Source organism: Phaseolus vulgaris, chromosome 2 (assembly GCF_051622355.1).
Source record: "Phaseolus vulgaris cultivar YP4 chromosome 2, ASM5162235v1, whole genome shotgun sequence".
In the NCBI taxonomy this organism is placed as follows: Eukaryota; Viridiplantae; Streptophyta; class Magnoliopsida; order Fabales; family Fabaceae; genus Phaseolus; species Phaseolus vulgaris.
Genome location: NC_143499.1, coordinates 49,599,898 through 49,614,707, shown reverse-complemented (window position 1 = coordinate 49,614,707; position 14,810 = coordinate 49,599,898). Strand labels below are relative to the sequence as shown.

Sequence of the window (14,810 nt, the reverse complement as noted above, 5' to 3'; positions counted from 1 at the left end):
CTCACAAAACTCAATTTAAATTCCGTTATTATTTCATGTTAATTTTCATTGTGCAGTTATTTGGCAGCAAAAAGTGAAGCCGATAATTACTCGAGGGAATTGAAAAGAGAGCAAGAAGAAATCATCGCCGTGCCAGAAACTGGTATCCACTGTTCTTCTATTATGCTTTTATACAATTTTGATGTTCATGCCACATTATTTTATTTTCTATCATCTTGATTTTCATGATAGGTTAATTTTTTATAGAATCATTTCACAACTTTTTTTTCTATTTTTGTTTGTGTTTCCATGAATTGAAAATTCATTCCTATAGACTTTGATAACTTGATGCAAATTTCTATGTAATGAGTTTTAAAAGTTATTGCTGAATATCCTTCATTTCCATAGAAGTAGTAACATTTATACGTATGTTCGTCCGTGTGTCGTATCAGTGTGTGTTTGTACTACATAGTTTCGTTACCATTTGATTGCACATTAATAATGAATATGTGTTTTTTGACAAAAAAAGAAGCGGCAGAGGTAGCAGAAATACTAGCTGAGTATGGGATACAGCCACATGAATATGCACCTGTGGTGAATGCTCTCAGAAAAAACCCTCAGGCATGGCTTGATTTCATGATGAAGTAAGTTCTTACGTTCTCACATTATTACACAGTTTCACATGTTTTTTTGCCTGTCTTGCAAATAGAAAATGTGCAAATTTTGGGGTTTATGATGGACTATTATATAGTGAATGTGGTATGAGAATAAGTTAAATGGTAATTGATAACCACACAATAATGGGAATTTGTAGTCAAGTTGAAAAGTAGCACCACCCAAAGGAATATAAAGCAAAGTAACCTTTCACTTTTTGAATGTGGGCATGGTTATCGGATCAAAAATTTCAGCACACGCCATTTAGTTGTGGACAAAATTAAGGGTTCCCCCTTCCATTTAGCTGGCATGTTTCTACTCGGATTGGAATGTGGAAACTAGGAAAAAGGGGACAGTCTTGTCGGGACCTACTCACTCACTGCAACATGGGCATCTTTTTCTGATTTTATCGGGAAGTATTGAAAACTTGTATTTCTCTACAACTTCATTTATTTATTAGTTTAATTTTTTTTTATATGAAATGACAAAAATATCATATCATAAATAAATTACATGTGTAGTTTATTTTTCTACAGTTGATTAGTGATTATGTGTGTTGTTTCCGCGTGCGTTTTTCCTATCAGAAATTACTATATATCGATCATATTCCACATGATTCAATTTTATCCCACTCATCAATATATCATTCAATCATATAGAAGTTTATATTTTTAAAACCGTTACAAAATATCAACAATAATCACATAATATTTAAATTTTCACATATCAATTGAATATATAACGAGTATTTGTTTTATATATTTTTTTTATAAATGTTAGATTTACTTATTTTAAACACATGTTGCATGAACATTAGAAAGTTGTAATCACTTACAATTTACAAAATGATAAATTTCAAAAGATTTAATTCAATTTCATGACCTATAGAAAACAAACCAAAAGATATCTAAGCAAAGATGACAAATGTCGTCAAAATGGCTCGAGCCCATGAAGTTGGGGCTTAAGCCCAGAGAAATCTCCTTAGCATAGGAAAATTTCGCTGAACGAATTTGAGGCAAAGAACACCCAAACAATTGTAGCTTATATTTTCTTATCATAGGGAAATTTCTTTGAGCAATTTTAAGTCCGAAAGTACTCCAAAATCTGCATGTAATTTCGCTTAAACACAGGAAAAAAACATTGAGAGGATTTGAGGTGGAGAGCGTCCCAAACTATGCAGGTTCAAATTCTATTGACACTTGAAAACTCCGCCGATTGAATTTGAGTATGAGAGCATGCATACCTCATATTAAAATCCATTTTTTCAAGTAAAAATCAAGGTTAAACTTCACGGTGCATATAACAATCAATTTATATAATTATTGGAGATCACACATCAACTAGAGATAAAAACATTTCATAGCGGTGCACACCTGAGTATAAATTGGTTTTGTAAAGTTGAGTTAAGTTTAAAATTCACTTCTTAATATCATAACCATTTAAAATTTTTTCTAACGAGAATTTGTCAGGCTTATCAGTCCATCTAATCTCGACTTGAGAGGTTGCGTTGGGTTTAAAACTTCAATGCTTTTTTATCAATTAACATCTTTATTCAATTCCAAAAGTCCAAAGGAAGGATTCTATTCTCAAACTCAAGAATATTGTAATTAGAAATATAAAAATAAAATAAAAGAGAAAAGATTTTTTTTTATAAAAATGAATATTGTTTTACACCTAAAACTAAACAATTATATTTTTTTATTTTTTTATAACTTTTATTTTAATAATAAAATATTTTATTTTAATTATACCACTTTAATCTAAAATATTTTTTATGAGTACTATCTTTATTCATTTAGTCATATTAACCTAGTTTTCTGTTTAGTGGTTATTTTCTAAAATATATTAAACAAATCCGATTCTTTATATGTAAAAGGTATTGAAGAAACAAATTGAGTAAAGATATTGAAGAATCTTTACCAATGCGTAAGAATGGTATAAAGCTAGGCAATGTTCTTTTTCTGATGACTACGTATCTGACAGAACACAGCTGTGAAGCATATTTTGAGAAAATTGAAGGCTTTTCCAAAAGTTGATTTGTGATAGAAATAGAATATATGGAAGTTGCTTACAAACAAAGGGATCTGAGAGTTGCAGAGAAAATTGAAACCCTTCATCATTGGCCATGTCTGCTTCTCTAACAAAGCATGATGTGTTTCTCAGCTTCAGAGGGGAAGACACACGTGACAACTTCATTAGTCACCTTTATGCAGCGTTGCAAAGGAAGAACATAGAAGCATATATTGATGAGACACTACCCCGGGGCGAAGAAATCTCAGATGCACTGCTCTCTGCAATAGAGGAATCAAAGATTTATGTCGTCGTTTTCTCCAAAAACTACGCATCTTCCACATGGTGCTTGAATGAACTCACTAAGATACTTGAATGCAAGAAGACATATGGAAGGGATGTCATACCTGTTTTCTACAAGGTGGATCCATCAACTATTAGGAAGCAGGAACAAAGATACAAAAAAGCATTCGATGAGCATGAGCAGCACTTTAAGCACGACATGGACAAAGTACAAGGATGGAAGGATGCTCTAACCGAAGCTGCTGGACTTTCAGGCTGGGATTCAAAAGTCATCAGGTCATTATATTTGTTACACGCACTTTCTAGATAATCAGGATCTCTTTTCATTTACTAAAATTGTGTTCATCTCACCATAAATCAAGTGTTTCTTTTTTCATTTCTCTTAGTCGGTCATAGATCTGAACCATATCACATGTTATAGCTTAACTTTGTACCTACAAGTATGCTCCCTAGTATCAGAAGTCACAAACGGTGGTTACTGTAGAATTTTTCTTTAGTTTAGTTTAGCTTTTGTGCTTGAATACTTATACGTTATTTTCTAAATCATCTGCCAGGCCAGAACACACTCTTGTTGAAGAAATTGTGGAAGATATTTTGAGAAAATTGGATCCTTATTCCATCAGTTATTATGATCAAGGAATCATCGGCATTGAAAAACACATTGAAGGAATTCAGTCCTTGTTGCATCCTGAGTCACCGGATGTTCGGATCATAGGAATTTGTGGCATGGGGGGAATAGGAAAAAGTACAATTTGTGGTCAAATATATCACAAATTGGCATTGCAGTTTGATTCCAGCAGCCTTGTTTTAGACGTTCAAGAAAAAATACAAAGAGATGGAATAGACGGTATCAGAACAAAATATCTGTCTGAGCTTCTAAAAGAAGAGATAAAGAAATCCATTGATTTATCATATTACAATGAAAGGCTCAAACGGACAAAGGCTATCCTCATTCTTGATGATGTTACGGATTCAGCTCTACTTAAAAAATTAATAGGAGGGAGTGATAGTTTTGGGCAGGGCAGTAGAATCATTATCACCAGTAGAGACAGACAAGTGCTTAAGAATGCTGGAACTAATGATATCTACGAAGTTAAGGAGTTGAATATTTTTGATTCTCTGAGACTTTTTAGTTTACATGCTTTTAAACAAAAATCTCCAGAAGAAATTGCTTACAGGGAACTGTCAGTAGAGGTGTTGAGATATGCAAAAGGGATTCCGTTAGCTCTCCAGATTTTGGGGTCATTGCTTTATGGCAGAACAAGAGAAGCATGGGAGAGTCAGTTGCAAAAGTTGGAAAAGGGCCAACATCTTGGTATTTTCAATGTATTAAAATTAAGTTATGATGGGCTGGAGGAGGAGGAGAAGAATATATTTCTTGACATAGCTTGCTTTTATAGACGACACAAGGAGATTGTGGTAGTAGAAAGACTTGATGATTGCGGTTTCTCTTCTAAGATTGGAATGGATATTCTGAAAGATAGGGGCCTAATATCTGTCATTGATGGTAGAATTGTGATGCACGATCTAATAGAAGAAATGGGTCAAGAAATTGTTCGTAAAGAGTGTCCTCAGCATCCTGGAAAACGCAGCCGATTGTTTAATGCTGAGGAAGTTTGTGAGGTTTTAAGAAAGAACAAGGTATATTCTGTTGTTACTTTGCGAAAAATAGCAAACTACTGATCTGTCATTAAGCATCCTGAAATGCAACATTTCATGCTTTTTTTTCTAATTACATTGATTTACTTTCAGGGGTCAGATGCAATAGAGTGTATATCACTATCTCCTTTCAAAGTAAAAGAAGTTGTAGTACATGCACAAAGTTTCGAAAAGATGGACAATCTTAGGATGGTTATGCTCTACACGCCTAAATACAAATCAAATGTGTCTCTTGAATCATCTGTTGTAGGTCTGCCGGACACTCTAAAGATTCTTTATTGGAAGAATTTCCCTCAAAGATTTTGGCCTCCAAACTTTTGCCCACAAAATCTAGTGACTCTCGAGATGCCCGACAGCCATCTTGAACAACTCTGGGAAGGAGATCAGGTTTTTCAAGCTATCTATGTTCCTTTGTGTTCTAAACTTTCAAAGATAAAAGTGAATTATAAAAGCATGTTTTGTGTATTATACTTCTACAGGTTTTCATTTGCAATTCCTTTTTTGCCTTCTCCACATTATTCGATTTGAAATTTCATTTATTTGAGTCATACTCAGCATACTTCTAATTAAAGATAATTATAAATTTAATAGTTTGCATATTTTTTTTAGGCATATCGTTTAATGGCCCATGAATGTATTATCTACTTTGGAAGATCTTATATAGTTTTTTAATATGAAAAGGAGTTATGTAAATAAAATGGAATTTTATATAATTTAGTTAATTTAATTATAATTTTCATCGTTTCTGAAAAATAAAAATTATATTTAATTTAATTACCCTGTCTTCATATTTTATCTTTAATAATATTTTAAAACCAAAAAAAAAAATCACATTGACAGAAGCCATATAAAAAATATTAAAGAAACAACGAAAACTTATAAGATAGAGGAAAGAAACTCCCAACGTGAAGAATTTTATGTTTAAACATTCTACTTATGTGGTAAATCTTTACAATATTTAATTCCATATAATGAAAATTTGTAGGTTTAATTAAGTTTTAAGTATCTTATAAATTTGGTTATTTTCAAATTGAGGGTTTTATTAATTTTTTTATTCCATCGAGTATTCAAAAAATTTATATTATTTAATTGAGTTCATGTTGTTTATTTTATATTATTTAATTAAAAATGTCTTAGATACTTTTTTTATCATAACATAAACTTGAATATAATATACAATAAATTACAAATTATGTATTTAATAAAATAAATTATGGAAAGATGGACTTTTTAACTAAGGTTTAATTTTAACTCTGAGACAACACCATTTTATTTTGTGAGTTGATACATGCATAATATAAAGTATTTCGACATTGTGATCGATTATAAATTACTATCATAAGTTTTTGAATACATAATAAGTTTAGGTTCAAATGATTAGGATGTAATTTTAGGTAGGGAACAAAAAGACGTTAAATTTTGTGATTTTTTATAATAACTATAAAATTTATAGGCAGAGTTTTGTTAGTCCACAGTGTGGTTTTTTTAACAGTGGTTTTTAAGTAATGTAAAATATAAACTCAATAGATAGTAGCTAATAGTTTAAATAGGAAGAAAAATAGATAAAGTAGTTTTTATTTGTTACCTCATTCATTTACTATTTGTGGCAGATTTTACCCAACTTGAAAAGGCTCGACCTGAGTGTTTCTCGGAAACTTACTAGAATACCAGACCTTTCTGGGTCACCAAATATTGAAGAAATAAAGCTGAGTGCTTGTTCAAAGTTGATTGAAGTTCACTCTTCGATATTCCTCACCAAGCTCAGTTATTTATGTTTAGATTTTTGTTCTGATCTCGAAAGTGTAAATATTTCGAGCAACATTTTATCCACATCACCAGGACGGATTAGTCTTTACGGTTGTGGGAAGCTTAATATGTTTTCTCCCTCATGTTATACTGGAGCGTCAGGAACCGGATATGATGAAAGAGATAAATGCTAATATCAGGGAGCCTACTTTTGCTCGCATTGACTTATCATATACGGCTGTTAAAGAACTGCCTTCCTCATTTGCCAATTTCGTTAATCTTCAATCCTTGAAGCTCCAAGAGTGCATTCATCTCGAGTCACTTCCAAACTCCATTGTTAATCTCAAGCTTCTCTTTAGACTTGATTGTTCGGGGTGTGCCAAATTAACAGAAATCCCAAGACACATCGGTCGCTTGACGTCATTAGTGAAACTGTCACTGCGTGATAGCGGAATCGTGAACCTTCCTGAGAGCATTGCTCATCTTTCAAGCTTGAAATCGCTCGATTTAAGCGACTGCAAAAAGCTTGAATGCATCCCACAGATTCCACCATTTCTAGAACTACTCGAGGCATTCGATTGCCCATCCATTAGAAGAGTGATGTCAAATTCTCTTGTTCGAAACTTGTCAAATTCCAAAGAGGGTGTCTTCAGATTTCTTTTCACCAATGCTCAACAACTGGATTCAGGTGGTCGTGCTAACATTGAGGAGGATGCAAGGCTTAGGATGACCGACGATTGATATAGGTGTGTGTTCTTCTATTTTCCAGGGAGTACAGTTCCTGGTTGGTTCCATTTTCGTGGGAAGGGACATTCACTGACTATAAATGAAGATTTAAGTTTCTGCAGCGATGATAGGCTCACTGGTTTCGCTTTGTGTGTGGTTTTTGGAGTGTTAGATACGAATTCTGTTAAAGGTAGATATGGTTCTTTTGGTTACAGCCTAAAATTTGAATCTGATGATGATGGCACACATATCATTCCAAATAATGATGCGTTAAACAGCTATTTCAAATGGAATGGTGAAAACAGAGGTGTTGATCAAGATCACACATTCGTGTGGAAATTTAACTTGGAATCCCTAAGGCTGTGTGATGCTCGCAGCTTCACTTTTGAGATCAGTTCGTATAATTATCATGTTGTGACAATAAAAGAATGCGGCATATGCCCTCTTTATTCCAAAAAGAAAGATGATAAATATGGTGGTGCTGTTGACATTGAAGAATCCAGTGGAAGCAATGTTGCTTCTCGTTAATACTTCTAAATTACAAGGTTCAACACGTTGAATTTTTATTAAGAATTTCTCGTTTTTAATGTATTTTGTTTTATTTACATTCTCAATGGCATTTTAGGAGTGGGTTCGCTCAATTGTTGATTAAGATTTCTGAATTATTGTTAGATGTAGTTTGATGTTTGTGTTCAGCATGAGATGAGATGGGTTGCTCTGTTGTCCCAGAGTTGCATCTTCTTGAAACTCTTCATATATAGTTTCATTAACTTCTTTAGCATATTTGGGTTGCATTTGTAGTGAAGGCATTATGAAATCCTGAGGAGCTCCATTTGAAATGGTGATTGGTAATTCCTCTTCATACTTTTCTCCATCCTATGGAATATCATATCATTGTATTAGGTTTGTGCATGGAGCTGTAAAATCAGAAAGTTCTCAGCTTGGTTAACATGGAACCTCATTTCTTATTGATCTTGGTTTATTCACATCGAGGCACCTTGTTCATGTGAGTGATGACTTATAAATGCTGTTGGCCTGTGATTGTTAATTCTTTATAATTGTAGTTTCAGTAAAATTGAAGACAACTTGAAGGAACAGAAATTGAACTAAATGAATATATAAAACTTGAAAACCAAGTTGAAAGACTTCTCACAAGAACACCAGCTAAATTGTGACTCTTAATTCTTTATAATTGTAGTTTGACAGTAAAGTTAAGAAAAGTTGTTTATTAATTATCATCTTATGGATTTTTCACTTCCATTCTGTCTTTCTTTTATGATTTTTATTACTTACATTTTGGATCTTATATTGTACTTGCATATTGATTATATATGTATATCAGTTTTTTTTTTCTCAGCAATATACAAAATATTTAATAAAAAAATTATATGAAATATTTTATTCTTTGACCAAAAGTGACAACTAAAATTTCAATCTCAATTAAATGTCTTTATAGTAAAAAAAAATTATCTAAAAAATGGTAAATAAATTATTAATAATTAATACCATTGGCTGCAGAGGTTTATTTATTTATTTTATGTATGGAAATGTTATTATATATGAACTAAAAAAATGCTATTTTTTTATGATTTAAGAAGCAGTTTGTGGTAATTAAAAATTGTTGTACTATTTTCAGCTATTAAAACAATTGTCAAACCTACGTGTGTCAAAACTTGTTTGTTATTACGATTTTCAACACCTACTTGTTTTTTTTTCCTGATTTATATAACTAGAATAAAAAAAATATTCACGTACCTGCATCAAAATCACAAAAGGATCTATTAAGTATTCTATATGCTAGAAAGTACAAATATTATTGAAGCTTTATTATAAACGCAGAAATTATTTGTTAATATTTATTCAATCATCCTCTGAATTAATTATTTTGAAATTAAAAAAATTGTTAAGGAATTTATTTCATATCCTAATTAAAAATATTATTTAATTTTAATTTTAAATATTTTTAAATTATAAATAATAAATGTTATTTATATTTTTTTATCCAATATCTATGTTTAAGAAAAAAATAATACTCATAAATATAATAAATTAAAATAAGTATCTCTAAGTCAAAGTATAATTGTCAAGATTGTTCTATGTTTCTTTCTATACGTGATTCTTTAAATTTTAAAATAACATTATTTTTTCTTTTTAATTATATATTTTACATAATATACCTAAATATACAATAAAATAAAAGAAATTAAAAAATATATTTTAACATCCTCATCTACCTTATCAAATTTTAAATTACTATGTCATAATATTTAGTATATAAATATAATTACATGATCATACACTATAAGAAAATCATGAAATACAAAACCAATTTTAGAGATAAAAAATAATTAGTTGCTATGGTGATTAAATTAGGAACAATTTTAGGGACTAAATAAATTTTTGGTTTCTAAATTAATTTCTATTATTGTTAAATGGTTTAGAAATTGGTATCTGATTAGCAACCAATGTTTGTTTTTGCTACCAAATTTAGAATCTAAATAATTGGTAATTAAATATTTGGTAGCTAATTAGATACCAATTTAAAAACTACTTAACAATAATATAAACTAATTTAGAAACGATTTTTTTTTAGTTTCTAGAGTGATCTCTAATTTAGTTACTATTGTAACTAATTATTTTGGTCTTTAAAAATTGGTTCTATTTGATGATTTTCTTGTAGTGATAGTATTATATCATAAAATATTATCCTTTTATATAGAGATTTCTAAATATATACATAATTAAAATAAAACATCAAGAGAATAAAAAATAATTTTTTTTGTCATTTTTAGTTTTGTATATCTCACATGATCATTACAGATTTTTTTTATAAAAAAAAACCAATAAGAAATCAAGATAAACTTAGATTCTTAAAACTTTATATTTGAATTGCTCAATCATAATCATATGAAAATCATCACACTTCATATCCAAATTTTATAACTTAAATTTCTACTGAAAAATAAGACTATCTTCTCTTACTTATCTTTATCTAGAAAGTCACAAAAGAGTTTCAACTCTATGAGAAAACAAGAATAGTCTAACCTGTATCACATAATTCTGATTAATAATCTAAACACGTCTCTAGTATCCTGAGTTAACATATACTAATCTTGAAATCCCAAACATCATGTGTAAAGTATGTCAACCAAGATGAATAAATAATCTAAAATTGTCTCAAAGGAATAAGGACAAAAAGAATTTTGTTCTATTCACTCACCGGAATCAAAAGGTCGGCTTTAACCGTCAAAATGACCAAAATGACGAAAGATGTGGTTAAAAATATAGAAAAAAGACATAAAAGAAAACAAATAAATTTTATAAAAAAGAAGATTATTTTAAAATAAGACTTAAATAAATAAATTTTCTAATTATATACATTTTTCATTTAATAATAAATTATTTTATTTTAATTATATCACTTGTATCTAAAGTTATTTTTAGGTTCTTACCTATATAATATAATAGGTAAGTTACTTAAAGTGCATTAAAATAAAAAATAAATATTTTTCTTAATTTATTTTTAAAAAAACTACCGTTATGAAATAACACGCGAAGTACTAATTTATTTGAAAGTGAAACAAATGACCACAAACGTTCATTATTTGTATAATTCATTATTAATTTTTTTCTCACTAAAAAACTCTAGGTATTAAATATTTAGTAATTATTGTAGTAGTTTATTACATAAGATAAGAAACAAAATAATTAAAAATAAAAATTTAAAAATTTATATTTCAAATATGAAAAAAAAATATTAAAATATATTTTAAGAATATTATAATAAAAATTGTGAAAATATAAAATTATACAAATAAAAATATTAAATTTTGAATTAAATTAATTTTTAGCTTTTATAATTCTAAAAAATGAAATTTTAGTCTCAATTTTTTTTAAAAAATTTAGTTCTTGATATTTTTTTAAAAATTAAGCAAATTTAGTTCAATGTTCACAAGTAATCTAATTACTAAAAAAAATGGTACATGTTTAACACTCATTACATTGGCTATTTAATCAACCACCACTTACATTTTATTTTATTTTACATATCAATAAGTCAAAAACTTCACTTGATTTTCATTATTAATATAACATGAGATACATTTTTTATAAAATCGAGTTAGACTTAAATTATTTTTTTTAATAATTTTTTAATAAAGACAAAAAAATCGTAAGCAATCGAGATGAGAGAAAAAAGATAATGAGAGAATGTATTTTGTAAAATGAAATGTAGAAAGAAAAGTGGAGGTGTATATATAAAGCAATATTGGAGAAAAGAAAAGCATATTACAAAGCCCAGGACAAGGCCCAATTAAAACTTAAATAAGGATTTTATCTAAGACATAGCTATGTTTCCACGCGTGATAATGATAAAAATCTAGATTCCATATATAATTATTTTGCAAATTGTTGACTATTCTATTAACTCAATATTTGTCTTTTTGTTTAGTTTCTGCTGACTACGATGTCTCACCAAAACACATACCTGTGAAAGGTATTTTGAGAAAATTGAAAGACTTTTTCAAAAGTTGACTTGTGTTTTATAATGTGCCCAGAGCATCAGAGTAGATTTGTGGTAGAAATCGTGCAAAGAAAGAGACCTGAGAATTGCAGAGAAAGGAGAGAAAATTGGTTCCAATGTCAGGAAGTCCTTCATCATTCCCCGTGTCCACTTCTCTAACAAAGCATGATGTGTTTCTCTAACAAAGTATATTGATTACAGACTACTCAGGGGCCAAGAAATTTCACCTGCACTCCTCTCTGCAATAGAAGAATCAAAGATATTGATATTTGGGGACGTTCTGCTGTTTGTGCTAATAATGTTGCATCATACTATATCTCGTTTCCTAATGCATATTTAAAATATACATCACACTCAAATCATTCTCACATTTGTTTCTACCTGTTTCACAAAGTTTTAGTTAAAATATGGAAATTAATGTTCAAGAACCCTACTTAATATTAATATTCAACAATTTAAAATATTAAAATGCAAATTAATCTTTCTTAATAATGTCATTTTTATGTAAAAAATAAAATGTAGTTTAGTCATTTATACTTAGATGGATAAAGATGGTTTTAGAAAAAAAAATGCATTTTATTTCAAAGGTTATCTAAGCTCTGAACTCATTTATGAATTAATAATAATAAATAATATGTAATTGTATTCCAATACCATATAATTTTTTTTATTGGGTGCGTTTCTGATGAATTAATTAATGCACTCTAGGGACAATGATCGCTCTAGTATTTGATTTTTTATTTATTTTAATGTTGAAATTATAGCTATTTAGTACAGATACTATTGACACCGACACAGACACAGAGATACTTAAAATCTCTAAAATGTAAGATACAGAGACATTAATCTATATATTATATAATTATGAATTATATAAATTAACAATAAAGACTTATGTGCACAAGTATTTTGGAGATTATTTTTTAAGCAGAAATATGTTTTTCATGACTGTTTCACAAAGATTTGTTTCTTATTTTTATAATCATAATAACAATTTATACCATAAAGTTTGAATTTTAGAAAATTAATGTATTTTTTCTTTTTAAAATTCCGTTAGAATCGTACTAAAATTGTAAAAAATCTAACAAATACATTTTGAATTGGACATTTCACAAATACATGTCCTACCAGTATCATACGAATGTAAACAAAATTCTTTCTTCATATGCCGCATTCTTTTACTGTGATAACTCATTTCAACTCTCTCACAACTGATTCGTAATCTGTGGGATGCATTAAAGCCTTTTGCAGTTAAATCAATAGTATATGATGATGTGAATGTTATTTATATACTAAATATAATCACATAGTAACTTCAAATTTGATAAGGTACAACATGTTACCATATCTCTTTTAATTTCTTTTATTTCATTATATATTTAGGTGTATTTAATTTCTTTTTATTTCATTGTGTATTTAGGTGTATTACGTAAAATATATAATTAAAAAGAAAGAAGAATAATGTTATTTTTAAATTTAAAGAATGACATATAGAAATAAACAAGCTATTTTGAAATTTTTAGATTTTACAAAACATTACATTTTGATTTTAATATTTATAAAATATTTTTTAATTTCATATTTAAAACACAACACTTAGTTGAGTGTGTTCCTTAGTTACTTACCAAATAACAACATACATCTTATCGGGTCTTTTTGCGACCCGACCCAAACTCATCTCGATCCTAGTAGGGTTCGCATCATCTTCAATTGAGGAGTAGATTTGTCAGGAGGAAAATAAATTGATTTATAAGAACATGTGAAGTTGTTTAGATTGAGGAATAATAGATGGATTTTGATTATGATTTATGGTAAGTTTAAAAAAAATAGATTTGTTTCTTTTAACATTTTTTGTATTATAATTATTTGCTGGCTGAATTGTTTTGAGTTAACATGTTTTCTTGGGGTATGATATTGTGAGGTTTTATTACATGCAGGTACGTGAATATTTTTTTTATTCTAGTTGTATAAATCAGGAAAAAATGTTTTTCACAATATAATTATAATAACCGTTTAACAACCTAAATAATAATAAAATATTAACTCATATTATTTAATTAAATTATTAAATAAAAAGTAGTAAAACTGATTGTAGGATGGGAATATGATTATTTTTAACTGCTAGCTCCTCATTATTCTTTTATAATAAAAAACACACTAGTAGGTGTTGAAAATCGTAATATAACAAACAAGTTTTGACACACGTAGGTTTGGCAATTGTTTTAATAGCTGAAAATAGTAAAACAATTTTTAATTACCACAAACTGCATCTTAAATCATAAAAAAATAGCATTTTTTAGTTCATATATAATAACATTTCCATAAAAAAATCTCCCGCCGCCATTGATATTAATCATTAATAATTTTAGATAATATTTTTTACTATAAAACATTTAATTGAGATTGAATTTTTAATTCACACTTTTTGGTCAAAGAATAATATATTTCATTTTTTTATTTATTAAATATTTTGTATAATGCTGAGAAAAAAAAATCTCACACACATATATATATATATATATATGATCCCTATGTCCTACAAGTACAATATAACATCGTTAGTATAATGAATAAAAATAATGAGTATTCAAAGTCGTGTATTTACGTAAAAGAATAACATGATTTTTAAAAGAACTCACATTATCAGTTTAAATTTTGACGATAAAATACATTAATTATATATATTTATTCAAAATTTCAATTATATTATGCATTAATGGTTTTATGCTTTTAGAGGAATCAGAGAAACTTAGAAAAGCTTAATGAAACCCTATGAATAAAGGAGATGTAAAAGAAAGAGAAAAAGGAAGTGAGAAAAGATGATAATTAATAAACACCCACTCTTCATAACATAGAGTCTTTAAACCTATATTCCCTCAAACAGCATTTATAAGTTATTATCACCCACATGGAATAAGGTGCCTCAATGTGAACAAACCAAGATCAGTAAGAAATATGAGGTTCAAATAACGAAGCTGAGAATTTTCTGGTTTTACAGCTCCATGCACAAACCTAATACAATGATATGATATTCCATAGGATGGAGAAAAGTATGATATGAAGAGGATTTACCAATTACCCTTTCGAATGCAGCTCCTCAGGATTCCATCATGCCTTCACTGCACATGCAACCCAAATATGCTAAAGAAGTTAATCAAACCCAAATATAAAGAATTTCTAGAGAATGCAACTCTGGGACAACAGAGTACCC

The 14,810-nt window shown here is 28.7% G+C and overlaps 1 protein-coding gene and 1 pseudogene across 4 annotated transcripts in view; both read left to right on the top strand.

Moving 5' to 3' along the window:
* LOC137812979 (vacuolar iron transporter 1) overlaps positions 1–14,810 on the top strand; it is a 43,905-nt gene that overhangs the window by 346 nt on the left and 28,749 nt on the right. Inside the window, exons 2-5 of one of the 3 annotated variants that reach the window (XM_090299291.1) lie at positions 57–142; positions 509–623; positions 7,879–7,925; positions 7,981–8,063. In XM_090299291.1, the coding sequence (XP_090155417.1) occupies positions 57–142; positions 509–623; positions 7,879–7,900 (223 nt within the window). In that variant the 3' untranslated portion in view covers positions 7,901–7,925; positions 7,981–8,063. Of the gene's footprint in view, positions 1–56; positions 143–508; positions 624–887; positions 1,178–7,878; positions 7,926–7,980; positions 8,064–14,810 lie in introns of those variants that run through there. The other 2 variants (XM_090299290.1, XM_090299292.1) reach the window with 2 other exon arrangements.
* On the top strand, positions 2,744–8,063 carry LOC150029255 (disease resistance protein RPV1-like; annotated as a pseudogene). Its single transcript, XR_016518963.1, has 5 exons — positions 2,744–3,222; positions 3,501–4,587; positions 4,699–4,992; positions 6,216–7,622; positions 7,879–8,063. The product of XR_016518963.1 is annotated as a disease resistance protein RPV1-like (transcript).